At 38.7% G+C, this 14,462-nt stretch overlaps 2 protein-coding genes across 2 annotated transcripts; one reads left to right on the top strand and one right to left on the bottom strand.

Moving 5' to 3' along the window:
* The first annotated feature begins 2,234 nt into the window (after window positions 1-2,234).
* LOC135199852 (cytochrome P450 2L1-like) lies at window positions 2,235-9,712 on the top strand. Its single transcript, XM_064227992.1, has 11 exons — window positions 2,235-2,378; window positions 3,505-3,616; window positions 3,917-4,007; window positions 4,131-4,264; window positions 5,006-5,224; window positions 6,363-6,562; window positions 6,922-7,033; window positions 7,197-7,377; window positions 8,330-8,447; window positions 8,995-9,139; window positions 9,352-9,712. Exons 2-11 carry the CDS (start codon window positions 3,535-3,537, stop codon window positions 9,531-9,533), a joined length of 1,464 nt encoding a protein of 487 aa, XP_064084062.1. The 5' UTR covers window positions 2,235-2,378; window positions 3,505-3,534; the 3' UTR covers window positions 9,534-9,712.
* LOC135197465 (uncharacterized) lies at window positions 9,655-13,753 on the bottom strand. Its single transcript, XM_064224534.1, has 3 exons — window positions 13,126-13,753; window positions 11,391-13,022; window positions 9,655-9,767 (listed from the first exon to the last, which is right to left on the bottom strand). Exons 1-3 carry the CDS (start codon window positions 13,751-13,753, stop codon window positions 9,655-9,657), a joined length of 2,373 nt encoding a protein of 790 aa, XP_064080604.1.
* Between the last annotated feature and the right edge of the window lie 709 nt (window positions 13,754-14,462).

Raw genomic sequence — 14,462 nt, 5'->3', positions numbered from 1 at the left:
AAAAAAAAAAAAAAAAAAAAAACTATTCCGAGCATTTGCTGGATATGTTTTGACGTGTATTTGTGTATGTGTTTGTGTGTTTATGTGATGTCTGCATGTATGTTTGTGTGTTTATGTGATGTCTGCATATGTGGGAAATCTATCGACAATTGAGACACCAGAAAGAAAAATTTCTTCTTAGGCCGACTTGATGTATGAAGGAAATTGAAATATAAGTTCATGAATGATTTTATCAAAATATAAACCAGCATTCACGACAGGAAGTAGACTATTCCATGCAGTTCGTCAAATCCTTTTAGAAACATCTTGTTAACAAACAAACAAGCAAACAAGAATAGTAGGTACTATAAAAATTATGTGAAGAAGTAGTCTCACTCCAATTTTATTCATTGAAATCCAATATTAACTTAGACGGACGTTAAGCTGACAAAGACACAAACCAACAGAAAACGAAAAAGAGCATGACAAAACACAAAGTAGTTTAAAAGTATGCAACAGTCATAATGACATGCAAACTTGCATGAAAGCATGGAGTCATAGTGACTCTGCAGAGAGAGAGAGAGAACACTCGACCTTTGTTCATGACTTCGAGATTATGAGAAAGTATGAGATTTCGTCGTTCTTATCTGAGTGATGAACACAATGGCTACTCTGGATGTCGTTCGGTTAGCAAAGTTTGGGAGACGTTTGTTGATTTGGGTCGGTACTTGGATGAGAGAATTTATATATATATATATATATATATATAATATATATATATATCCTAATATATATAGATATATATATATATATATATATATATATATATATATATATATATAATATATATATATATATCTATATATATATATATATATATATATATATAGCCACACCTCTTAAGGTAAAACGTGCATTAATGCCATCACAAGATTAAGCCCAATAATTATTAAAGTACCCAGTGAGTGTGCAATTAGGCCTAAGCCCTAAATGGGGACGAGATTATAGGTCTTTTTTTTTTCCTAAAGAATTGTAAATATCATGATTATTTGCATTGCTGTACTGATAATGTCTAGTCTTATCTTTCTCGCATTCATAAGAGTATTGTCATCCTGAGTATCTAAAGCAGAAAGTGAATGTTAATTTTACGGAATAATTTTTATTTGTCTTTAAAGTTATTTCCTTTTTATCACATCTGAGCATCCAATACCAAAGAAGCTTTTTGAATATATTTACGATTTTTTTATTTTATTTTATTCCATAACGTATATTTGACAGATAGAATATGGAGATAAGGTCAAAGACCAAGCGCTGAAACTGAAATTTACAATAGAAAGGTCTGAAAGGTGTAACAGGAGGAAAACCTCGCAGTTACTCTATGGATAGACTGTTAGGAGAGGGTGGAAAGTAAGATGGAAGAAAGAGAATATGAAAGGAGATGCAAGGGGTTGCAGCATGAGGTGCATTGACAACATTACCCACCTACGGGATTAACGTATATTTGTCATCGTCTGATTACGATAACAATTACTTCATTATTCTCCGTAATTCTATCCCTCTTTTATTTACTGACTGTAAATATATGGAATTATTGACTGAACATTGTAAATATATAGAATTATTGTATCACACAAACCCGAATTATTCAAAATGATTTAAAATGATCTTCCTTATCTATCAACTGATAGTGTTGAATTGCATTATGAACACTATGGTTGCACTGGCACACTTTAGAATTTCATGTGACTAGTTTGAACCAAGATGGAATAAGATGTTTTTCCATCTTGGTTTGAACTGTCTACCTCGAAGCAACCTGCTTTGTATCGTTATAACGACGAGGGACTCAGGTTCCACGAATCGTTTTTCTTTATGTAGCAACAAACATTCCACAATCGTCAATAATAAAATAATTTTAAAAAAATAATACCTGATGCTACGGAAAAGTATCTCATAAATTAAAATAAATAAATGACCAGAAATAATAGTTACAATGCAAAAATGGGTTCCCATGCACTCAGGAATAGGCCTAATGGAAATAAAGGTTAAAATTATTAATGTGTTCTAGTTGGAAAAAAATATGGGGAGGTTGGGGGAGAGAGAAAATTTAGCAATAGCAACTGGAACTTTTAATCTTCCTTATTCCTTCTTTAGGCATAACTGGAAATCTTACTTAATGCATAAATAAGGACAGGCATTCTCTAATTCCCCTCGGTGACAATGTTACACGCAAGCACAAGTGGTTCAGGTCAGGGTAGCGCTATCTGGCAACTGCACAGACATCAAGGCCTTGATATAGATACCCTCCTTCTTTTCCCTCCGTGACAGTAGACGTCATCGACTCATTGCAAGTAGTTCTGCAGCTCTTTTGGGTGAATCCGAAGCCAGTCGCAGGAATTAGGGTAAAATCTATTTTCGTTTGGTCTGAAATGATCCTCTGGAAAAGATCGAATCCATTTTTGCTTCGACGATGCGATCAGAAATTTGTGGTTAAAGTCGAGATAAGGCTAATTTGAGGTAGTCTGAATTGAAAAATAATAATGATAGTTTAAAATGTGCTTGAATTTGACGGATATCAAATCAATGATGTGGTAACAGTGGAGTCTAGTTTTATTTAAAGTGGGTGGCTTTGAAGTGAAAATGTGAAATATAAGAAAAATGAACCTATTGAGTATATAAAAAGTTACAAGACATAAAATACGTAATGCGTTATCTGTTGTTTTCGTGTTTTGGTTTACACTGAATCCCAACGGATGAAATCTGGATCAAAGTCGAGATTTTTTGTTTATGTTTATTTTGTTTTGTGTTTATATTTGCCGCCTTTTGTTTGTCTTTTGCTTTGTGTTTATGATATTTACTGCCTTTTGTTTATATTCTTGTTATGCGTATATCTTTTGTTTATGATTTTACCTCCATCTCCAAGGAGCTGGTACTAAAGACGAAGCCCATTTTGCACGGAAACTGGTAGGTACCGAACCAGAGGGGCGCGGTAGTTACTTTCAGTTTTAATATAGTGTGATGGTTTCTTAATCAGCTTACGAGGAAAATGACGCGCTATTTCAACATTCTTAATCTTTCTTTTTTATAACTATAATTACTAGCTGCTTTTATGTCTGTATAGACTTATGTATTTTTATCTGTTTTGTTGCTTACTTATATTTCTGATTCTCTCAGTTCTGATTTTTAAAGTATATTTTTACAAAATTTGTTTTGTGACTTGATATAAATTGTGACCGATACCGTATAATAATAATAATAATAATAATAATAATAATAATAATAATAATAATAATAATACTCCATGCAGAAGAGTGTAATCCTAGAAACGGCGCACATAGTAAGAAAAGTGATGGACTCCTAAGGAGGCAGGATGCAACCCGGAACCCCACACTATAAATACCACCCAGTCGAATTGGAGGACTGTGATAGAGCAAAAAAAAAAAATAATAATAATAATAATATGTTAACATTGTGGCTATATAATGAACGACCTGTTGTTTTAGCAGATAAATAAATTTCTCCTTTCAGTTCTGAGCGGATGAGAAATCCCAGACAACGATGATTCTCGAAATCATTCTCTTCCTCTCCCTCGTTCTCATCTTTCGTCATTGGCTCAAGAGACCCAAGGGATTGCCACCAGGTAGGAGAGAGAGAGAGAGAGAGAGTAGAATTCGCACATCGCCTTTTAGTGATGTCCCAAGTAATCTTTAGTTTTAAATCTGGCCTTATGCCAGCACATGCTCTTGCTTCTATCAAGCAGCCCCTGTAGGAGGCTAGTGTCGTCAGTGCACCTCATGCGGTGCAATGTAGGCATTACTTAAGCTTCTTTTAATACATCACTTATAACGTGGGGGATGGGGTGGTTTAAACTGATGACGTCACTGAAGGGGAGACACATTAACAATTTTTATTTTTTAATAATGAATTTTTCTTTCGATAGGTCCTCTTGGGTACCCGATTTTCGGCTCGGGCGTGGCTCTTAATATGAAAGAAGTCGTGAATTACCAGAAGAAATATGGAGACGTCTTCACGTAAGTGAGAAGTACTGTACAGACGCCATTTTTAATTATGGTTGAAAATGTATTGCATTATTAATTTTGATCGTCATATACCATTATCTTGTCCTATTGACTTTGTGCAATATTGCAAGGCAGGCTGGATTTCTTTGGGGTGAAAATTATCTACATCTGCGACTACAAACTGATGAAGGACGCCCTGGGTAGGATTGAGTTCTCGGATCGTCCGCATATGGAAGGATTCCATTTCTTGACCGACGGGAAGGAAGCAGGTGACCTTGACCTTTTCGTTAAGATATTTATATGCTTAAAAATCACAGCAGATGCACGTGACTTCATTAAATAAGCGAATACCACAGGAAAATGACAAATGTCTTAGTAAAGAACGAAAGTGCTTGGATTTCTGCCATCATTTTCCTATGGTATTCGCTTATATATATATATATATATATATATATATATATATATATATATATATATATATATATATATATATATAATCGCAGATTCTGCATGTTTTACGACTGTTGCAAGACATTCCAGGTCTTATAGATATTGGTTTCATACTACAGATACGTAAATTGAACATACACCTGGTACATATTTTCATCATTTCATTTTAAATGTTGCCCCAGAAAACAAAGAGATGTGTTCAATTCTAAAAATACACATATTTTTTTTTTTTTTTTTTCAAACAAAGACCTTTTTTCCTGAACTACAACTAATACATCTTTATGCTAAATAAATATGGCCAAGGATTTCTTACTCAAACTCTGACCATTATATGATTCTTTTTGCTGCATTATTTAAACCGTATTCATTAACTTCGTACTCAGACTAAACCATTATTCATCCTTCAGACTATGAACGTCAATTTCTTACTCAAATTGCAACCATTGCTCTATTACTCAAACTATTACCATTAACTCCTTATACTCAGACTAAGGCCATTACTTCTCACTCAAACTATGGTCATAACTTCTTTACTCAAACCATGACCTTTGATGACCCAGGAGTGATCTTGAGCAACGGTCGCAGATGGGTCAATGCCCGACGGTTCCTCCTGCGGAACCTGAGAGATTTGGGCATGGGCAAATCGAGACTGGACGAAGCCATCATCCACGAAGCCCGATACCTGATCGAGGACTTCCAGCACTACGCTGGAAAGCCTTCCAAGTTTCCAGAGTCTCTGAATATCGCCGTTCTGAACGTCGTCTGGCAAATGGTTGCGAGTGAGTTGGGGTTTACAATGACTGTGAATGAGTTGGGTCTTTGCAATGACTGTAAATGAGTTGGGTCTTTACAATGACTGTAAATGAGTTTGGTCTTTACAGTGACTGTAAATTAGTTTGGTCTTTACAATGACTGTAAATGAGTTGGGTCTTTGCAAAGACTGACTGTAAATGAGTTGGGTCTTTACAATGACTGTAAATGAGTTGGGTCTTTACAATGACTGTAAATGAGTTGAAACTTTACAATGACTGTGAATGAGTTGGGTCTTTACAGTGACTGTAAATGAGTTGGGTCTTTACAGTGACTGTAAATGAGTTGGGTCTTTGCAAAGACTGACTGTAAATGAGTTGGGTCATTGCTATGACTGTAAATGAGTTGAAACTTTACAATGACTGTGAATGAATTGGGTCTTTACAATGACTGTGAATGAGTTGGGTCTTTACAATGACTGTAAATGAGTTGGGCTTTTAAAATGGCTATAAATAAGTTTACTATAAATGAGTTGGGCTTTTACAATGACTGTAAATGAGTTTGATCTTTGCATTGACTGTAAATGAGTTGGAACTTTGCAATGACTGTAAATGAGTTGGGTCTTTTCAATGACTTTAAATGAGTTGGGTTTTTACTATGGCTGTAAATGAGTTGGGCTTTTACAATGGCTGTAAATAAGTTTACTATAAATGAGTTGTGTCTTTACAATGACTGTAAATGAGTTGGATCTTTATAATGACTATAAATGAGTTGGATTTTTACAATGACTGTAAATGAGTTGGGTGTTTACAATGACTGAAAATGAGTCGGGTTTTTGTCATGATTCCAAGTGATTTGGGTCTTTGCAATGATTCCAAGTGAGTTGGGTCTTTGCAGTGATTCCAAGTGAGTTGGGTCTTTCTCATAATTGCAAGTGAGTTGGGTCTTTACAATGACTGCAAGTGAGTTGGATTTTAGCAATTATTTTGAGTGAGTAGAGTATATATAATGATAACTAGCATCTCAAGTAGCAGTTAATATCATATTAAGATGGCCTTATGCCATCACAACCCCTTAGATATTTCTCCCGTTTGTAAATGACTTGAAATTCTCTTCTTCAGTTATTGCATTCTGAGTTTATGATGACTGTTTGTCTGTTTGTTGTAGGTCGAAGGTACGACCTATACGATGAGGAGGTCAGCGAGTTCATGAGGATCATCAAAACACTCCAGGACGAAACCTTGGGGTTCCTCATCCTCGAGTTCTGCCCCATCTTGAAGAAAATTCTCCCGAAATTTGTCCTCAACAAAGTCTTCAGAATGGAAGTTCTGGATAAGACTGTGGTTGCTGCGAAGAAGCTGTTTGGGGTGAGTGCTTTTGGTTGAGGTTGTTTTGGATGGTGCTTTTGGTTGTAGCTGTTTGGTTTAGTGTCTTTGGTTGAGGCTGTTTGGTTTAATATCTTTGGTTGAGGCTGTTTGGGGTACTGCCTTTGGTTGATGCTGTTTGGTGTAGTACCTTTAGTTGAGGCTGTTTGGGGTAGTGCCTTTGGTCGAGACTGTTTAGGGTAGAGCCTTTGGTTGAGACTCTTAGAATAGAGCTTCTGCCACTGATTGACCTCTTACTGGCTCTTATTCCTAGTAGACTAGTTCCAATGATCCCATCATGACTGAGGGAAGCTTGCCTCCATTCTCCAATTGTTTACATTCCATCTTCTGCTTCTTCACAGAAAACGATAGAAGCCAGGAAGGCTGAGCTGGACGTCAACCACGCAGAGAATGTGATAGACGAGTACCTCATTCAGATGAACGAGAAAACCGATATTGCAGAGTTCTTCAGTGGTAGGTAGTTGAGGAGGTTCGAATTCCATCCTACATTGTCTCCAGGGAAAATGATTTTCTCAATACTTTTTTGGGGGGTAGATGCTATGGTGAGAGTAATCGTTAGCTGTCCACTTCTCAAATTAGAACGAATCTAAACTCTATGATTTAACCTGGCTTTCAGAGGTCGACTTGAATAGGGTCATCTTTGACCTGTTCGCTGCCGGTTTCGACACGACCTCCAACATGCTCAGGTGGATGATACTCTACGCAGCCAAGTACCCAGATGTCCAGAAGAGAGTTCAGGAGCAAATTGACAAAGTGGTTCCGCGTGGGGAGTTTCCTACCAACCGACACAAGTCTCAGTAATTATCAGTTTGTCTCATGCTTTCATTTATTCATGTTTGTATTTTATCTTTTTGTTGTTTGCATGTGCAATTTCTGCAGCTCCTTGTTGGACGAGTGGTTTACACGCTCGCTTACCAATGAGGTGGTACCGAGTTCGATTCCCCGCTCTGCCAATGTGGAGTCAGAGGTATTTGTTTCTTGTAATTATTAGCAATTAATTTCTTGATATAATGTGGCTCGGATCCCACAATAAGCTGTAGGTCCCGTTGCTAGGTAACCAATTGGGTCCTAGCCACATAAATAAAAAATCTAATCCTTCGGGCCAGCCCCAGGAGAGCAGCTGTTAATCAGCTCAGTGGTCTGGTTAAACTAAGACATACTTATTTACTTATGTGTTATTTGTAATTTACTTTATTTTCCTTGGTTTATTTCAGGTAATTTCCTTTGCTACGTTTCTCCTCTTTCTTCACATTTGGCCTCAGCAAGTTAGTGGCTTTTAGACCTGTTTGAAATCCATCATATTCATTGCCATTTCAGTATCCATTTCACTCTATCTGACTGTAGACTTCCATGGCCCATTATGATCTAGGAATGCTTGTACTAAACTGCTATGGGTAGCTGCAAGTTTTGGTTATCATTGTTCCACAGAAAGCGTCTTAAGTTTCTTTGCGATCTACCTTCTCCTAACAATTGTTTCATAGTGCTTTGAGGTTTTCCTCCTGTGACACCTTTCGAACCTTTCTGCTCCTAATTTCTCTTTCAGAACTGAATGACCTTAGAGTTCCCAGCAATTGGTCTTTAGCCTAAATTCTGCATTCCATTCCATTCCACAGAAAGAGTCTTTACCCAGGCATTGGAGCTGGACTGAGATTTGACCTACAGCTGGACGGAGATTTAACCTATACAGTTGTTCTGTTGCTGTAGCTGACATTTTAACTTGCTACTTTTTAAAGGTCATTTTAACTTCAGGTTACCTTTGGTGGAAGCCTTCATCCACGAGGTCCTTCGAGTGAGCTCCCTCATACCCTTCGGCGTCCTTCACGCCACTGGTGCGGATACTCACCTAGCAGGATACCTCGTGCCAAAGGTATGGGTCTGTTTTTAAGATAAGTTGAATTGGTGATTGTTTTATGGTTTTATATGTATATTTTTATGTATGTGCACACACATACACACAAAACAGACACATATGTATATGAGATGGCCAACCCCATGTCTTCTCCTCCACATATGTGACCCTCCATATTCGACTGATCTCCAGGTGCATAATTCCACAGACTTGAATCGTTTTTGACCCATTGATATCAATATACAGACTTGTTCGTGAAGTTAGGTAAAGTTCTAGGCTTGCATTTGCAAGGCCTGTGGTTCAAGCCTGGCCTACTCCATGCCAGTCGAGACCCAGGTATGAAGAAGTATGCAAAACATAGTATGTGATCCTGCTCTGACCTACCCCACACCAGTCGACCCTGCTATGAAGAAGTACTGACATAGGAAGTCAAGGAAAGGGCGTATAGCTTGCAACCCCATCTCAAGAAAGACATGTGGCAGCCACGCTCTTTAAGGGAACTCTTAAAGAAAATAAGATATACATATCTTCTTATTCTATTTTTCTTTTCACTTTCCATTCTCAGGGCGCGATTGTCTTCAATATGACAGGAATTTCCCATCAGGATCCACGGTATTGGGAGAGTCCCCAGGAGTTTAAGATCGAAAGGTTCCTGGACGAGGATGGAAAATTCATTTCCCACAAGGAAGGATTCGCTCCGTTTTTGATAGGTAAGTGTAGGAAGATGTGGACCTATTTTATATGATTTATGGCATTTTGTAGCTTCATAAAAGCTTCCTTGTCCATCTAAAACTATTGTTATTATTATCATTAGGAGTTTCCCATAACCTCGTCTTTCTACCCTCCAATAAAGCCAATTATTCCTTTACCCTATCGTTCTTAATTTATCCATTCTTACCTATGTATCCATTCCTCCTCCCAGGAAAAAGAAGCTGTTTGGGAGAATCTCTGGCCAGGATGGAACTGAGCATCTTCTCAGCGGCGCTGTTCCAGAACTTCACTTTCTCGCCGCCAGAGGGACATGAGGTCGACCTCACCTCTCAGAACGTTCCCTTGTCGAATTTTGCGAAGGAACAGGACATTCTCATATCCCTCAGGAATTGATATTGCTTGATTGATTGATTATGTATCTATGCATGTCTGCGTGTACGTTCGTGTGTATGTGATTGTGCAAGCTCATATTGTTTTATCGAATTTATAGCTATTGTTATCTAAGACTTTTCTTTTAATGTAATATTGCATTGTACTCGAAGTTTTTAAATAAAGTTGTTGGGACATTAAAAGGCTTGCCTGCTGCTATCCAAGCTTTATTCAACTTAAACTTCAGTAGATTATTACCTGAAACAACCATGAATATAATTAGCAATGACCCCATAATAAATGTAATACAAACTATATAAGATCCCCAAAGTAAATCTAATTAAATCAAATCGATACAAAAGAAATAAACAAAAGGAAATACAAAAGAAAAGGGAATTACTTGGTACATTGCTCTGACTGTCCCTCCATCAGGTAAGCAAACAAAGTATGAAAAGATCACAGACAAACAGTTCAGCATGAGGTATGAAAGAGCAAAAGAACAAAACAATTTTATAACATTCTTCCCCTCTAGATATAAAATTGGTTACATCACTTCATAAGTAATCAATCCCATCCGTATTGGTCCGGAGCCCTTGACACCCGGGTTGATCTCCGTACTGGAGGCAATGCAGCCTCTGTTCAAATCTCAGCTTCTGGGTGAAGTTCCATGCCCTCTGGAAACTCTTGATGGGTCACTGTGGGTGACACTGGAGAGTGAGATTGTATGGCCCCTGGTGACAACGGAACAGTGGGTAGTTCTTGACTTTCAGCAACAGAATAATCCCGTCACGTATAGAAACTGTCAACTCTCGTCCGCTGGAGTATAATGTTAGCACATGTTGGGTTAGCATCTAATAGTTCAACTTCATCCACCAGGGGTTCATTTTTGGTTGTTCTGACAAACCTCCTCAGTAATAACGGTCCTGACGACATAAGCCATGAAGGCAGAGAGCTCCCAGAGGATGAGCGGCGCGGAAATCCAAAAAACCGTTCATGGGGTGTGAAATTAGTTGCTGTCGACAGAGGACAGAAGGGATCTAAGTGAATGTAGCACATCAACATCAGTGAGTACTAATTCCCAGCGCTGATCGGGAAGATTTCGGGACTTGAGTGCCAGCTGGATTGACTTCCATACAATACCGTTGAACCGCTCCACTTGCCCATTACCGATTGGGTGAAATGGGGTAGTTTGACTTGTCGCAACTCCCTTCTGTGCGAGATAGGTTTTGAGCTCCCTGGACATGAATGAGGTTCCTTGATCTGAATGTATATACTGAGGCATCCCACACAGGCTGAATATTTATTCTAAGCACTTAATCACTGTAGTTGTGTTCATGTTGGGACACGGAAAAGCGAAAGGAAAACGAGAATATTCATCAACCACAATAAGTAGATAGGGGTTGCGTGAGGCCGTCGGAACTGGTCCCTTAAATTCAATGCTTAATCTCTCCATTGGTTGTGTCGCCTTGATGAGTGTTCCTTCTTGGAGTTTGTAGAACCTCGGTTTCAACTCGGTACATATCCTGCAGGAAGCACAGACCTTCTTAACGTCCTCAGTGGAAAAGGGAAGATTTTTCGATCTCACAAAGTGCAATAAGCGAATCACTCCTGGATGGCACAGATTCCCATGTAGTTCAGTGAGGGTAGATGACGTGGAAAGCACAGAACCACAAAAAGCTTGGGTGAAGGCCTCAGGAACCACATTCTCTTTACCGGGGCGATAATGTACTGTATAACTGAAGGCTGCGAGTTCCATCCTCCATCCCTGGATCTTATCATTCTTAACTTTAGTGCGTTTCCTGTTATCGAACATGAAGGCCACTGAACATTGGTCTGTAACGAGATCAAAGTGCTGTCTAGCAAGGAAATGACTCCACTTACGTACAGCTTCCACGATAGCCATGGCTTCCTTTTCTATGATGTGATAGTGTACTTCACTTCCTTGTAAAGTCCTAGACATGAAGGCCACAGGCCTGCCACTCTGGTTGAGTACTGCCGAGACTGCTACTTCAGAGGCATCACATTCTACCTCAAAAGGCAAATTTACATCCACAGAGTGTAGTGTTGCTCCTTCAAGTTCCTGTTTGAGTAGTTCAAAAGCCTGCAAAGCTTCTTCATTTAAAGGGAATTTCTTTACTCTTGCCAGTGGTTGAATCTTAGCAGAAAAATTCTGTATCCATTTAATATAATAAGCAAACATACCCATTGCCCTCTTTAAAGATCCTTGACTAGTGGGAGGTGGTAGTTCTTGTAGAGGCCGGAGTCTTTCCATGTCAGGCTTTATAACACCATTCCCTACACAGCAGCCAAGAATGTTAATGGTACGCACAGATTTGATAGTTTTAGTAGCATTGAGAGTTAGGTTCCTCTTGTTGATGACCTCAAGAAAGCACTGCACATTCTGATCATGTTGTTCTTGAGTGTGTCCAGCAATAGTGATATTGTCCAAATATGGGAAAGCACCTTGTAAGTTTTCTTCTTTCTCCAACTTATCCATAGTTCGTTGAAAGACTGCTACTCCATTGGTAACTCCAAAAGGTACTCTATAGAACTGGTACAGGCGTCCGTTGGCTTCAAAAGCTGTATACTTCTTGTCTGATTCCTTTAGTGGGATTTGGTGGTAAGCACTTTTCAAGTCAAAAGTCGAAAATACTCTATATGTTGAGAGTTCATTAACCATGGTGTCAATCCGAGGTAATGGATAAGCATCCAGTTCTGTATACAGGTTGATAGTTTGTGAATAATCGACACACATCCTTTTCTTATGTCGATTTAAGGGATCCTTAACCACCACAACTTGAGCACTCCACGGTGATATGCTATCCTCAATAACACCCTCAGCCAAGAGACGACTAGTCTCCGCTTCAATGAATTCTTTGTCACCTTTACAGTAGTGTCTTGATTTGGTGACAATAGGCTTACAATTAGGTAACAAATGCTGGAAGATAGAAGGCTCATCCACAGCAGCGGCTGCCAACGAACAGTAGGAGTTAGCACCAGATAAGTTGAGCGCAGGTTTCGGTCCACCGTATTCAAAAGTCACTTTCTGATGCTGTTCTTGGAAGTCCTGACCAAGTAATACTCCCGAACATAAATCCTTCATTACGGCTAGACGCGTGGATGGATAAGTTTCTCCATTAAGATGAAGAGTCAAGTCCACATTGACATAACCTGGAGAGTTTGTATGCAAAGATTTCTGTGCTAAACCGACGTCTTTATCGGTGGGATGTATTGGCTGCTTTAAATCCCATGCTACATCTGCATCTATATAACTATCATCACTGCACGAGTTGACAAGGGCTGTCAACTTCCGTCCATTGATTGTTGTTGTGGTAGCTGCCCGATAGAGGGTCTGAGGAATAGTGGTCCCAGCGTTAGCCGCAACAATTGATGACTGTGAGGGATCAAATACTGTAGCTGCTGTAGATTTACCTCCATATGCAGATTGTTTGGACAGGCACGCTTTTGCAAAATGCCCCTTCCTACCACATTTATTGCAAATGGAATCCCGACCTGGACAGTGTGCATGAATATGATAGGGACCTCCACAAAAAAAAGCACTTTCTCTTCATGGACAGAGTAGCTGCTAATACTTGATTTCCAGCAGTTACCTCACAGCTCTCAGACATTGGTCCACTCTTCACATGATCATCTGCAATAAGAGCATGATCAGGGGTAACTACAGCAGCAGTATGCCCAACATGAGGAAGCATGTGACTGTAAAAACTAGCATTACGTTGCGCAAGGTCTAAAGAGTAAGCCTGGTCGTAAGCTGCCTGTAAGTCTAGAGTTTTGTTTTCAAGAAGACGCTGCCGAATCATAGGTGAGGCCAAGCCATTTATAAAAGCATCCCTGATCAGCTCCTCTCTGTACTGTTCTGTACTAACTGCCTTCAAATTACAGTCCTTGCCTAATTTACGCAATTCTCTCAAAAACTCATCCAAAGTTTCTCCTGCCTTTTGTTGGCGAGTAGCAAGTAAATGCCTGGAGAATATTTTATTAGGTGCCTTAATATATAACTTTTCCAAAGTGGAAATGGCAGTATCATAATTCACACACTCCTCAATGTAGTCATACATATTAAGACTGACATAGTTCACGAGTGTCCTTAGTTTATTTGGAGCCATTTCACCACATTCCTGAATAAAGTTGGAAAACGTCTTGTGCCAATGCCGCCATTCCTTTGCTGCAGAAGAGGAGCTGGGGTCCAGATCCAGATGGGTAGGCTTCAATAGTTTCTCCATAGTTTAAGTTGAATAAATTGTTGTGACATTAAAATGCTCTTGTGCTGCTATCCAAGCTTTATTCGACTTAAACTTCAGTAGATTATCACCTGAAACAACCATGAATATAATTAGCAATGACTCCATAATAAATGTAATACAAACTATATAAGATCCCCAAAGTAAATCCAATTAAATCAAATAGATACAAAAGAAATAAACAAAAGGAAATACAAAAGAAAAGGGACTTGGTACATTGCTCTGACTGTCCCTCCATCAGGTAAGTAAACAAAGTATGAAAAGATCACCAGACAAACAGTTCAGCATGAGGTATGAAAGAGCAAAAGAACAAAACAATTTTATAACAAAAGTATATGCCAAATTGTTGGTACATATAGTGGTTCATAGCCAGTAGTGTTTTCTTCAACCGAAAGAGTTAGATTAGACCTTTCTGATGTCTCATCTTGTAGATAAACAAGACAAGACAAAAAATTCAACATTATCGTAACATACTAGTACGCAGAGAAAATACATAAAAGTTTCATACCTGCGTGTAAGAATGCAATTAATTACAACAGTTATACATTATGAAAGAACGCTTTCGTCCAAAGAAACCTCTAAATGTTTAGATCATTTGAGATATTATGAACAATAGTACTTTTAGTCGGTCATGAAGCAACTCTATAGCCATCTGAGACATCGCAGCAAACACTAATGGAACTGCGCATGC

Source organism: Macrobrachium nipponense, chromosome 23 (assembly GCF_015104395.2).
Source record: "Macrobrachium nipponense isolate FS-2020 chromosome 23, ASM1510439v2, whole genome shotgun sequence".
NCBI lineage: Eukaryota > Metazoa > Arthropoda > Malacostraca > Decapoda > Palaemonidae > Macrobrachium > Macrobrachium nipponense.
This window is presented reverse-complemented; position numbering and strand designations above follow the sequence as displayed.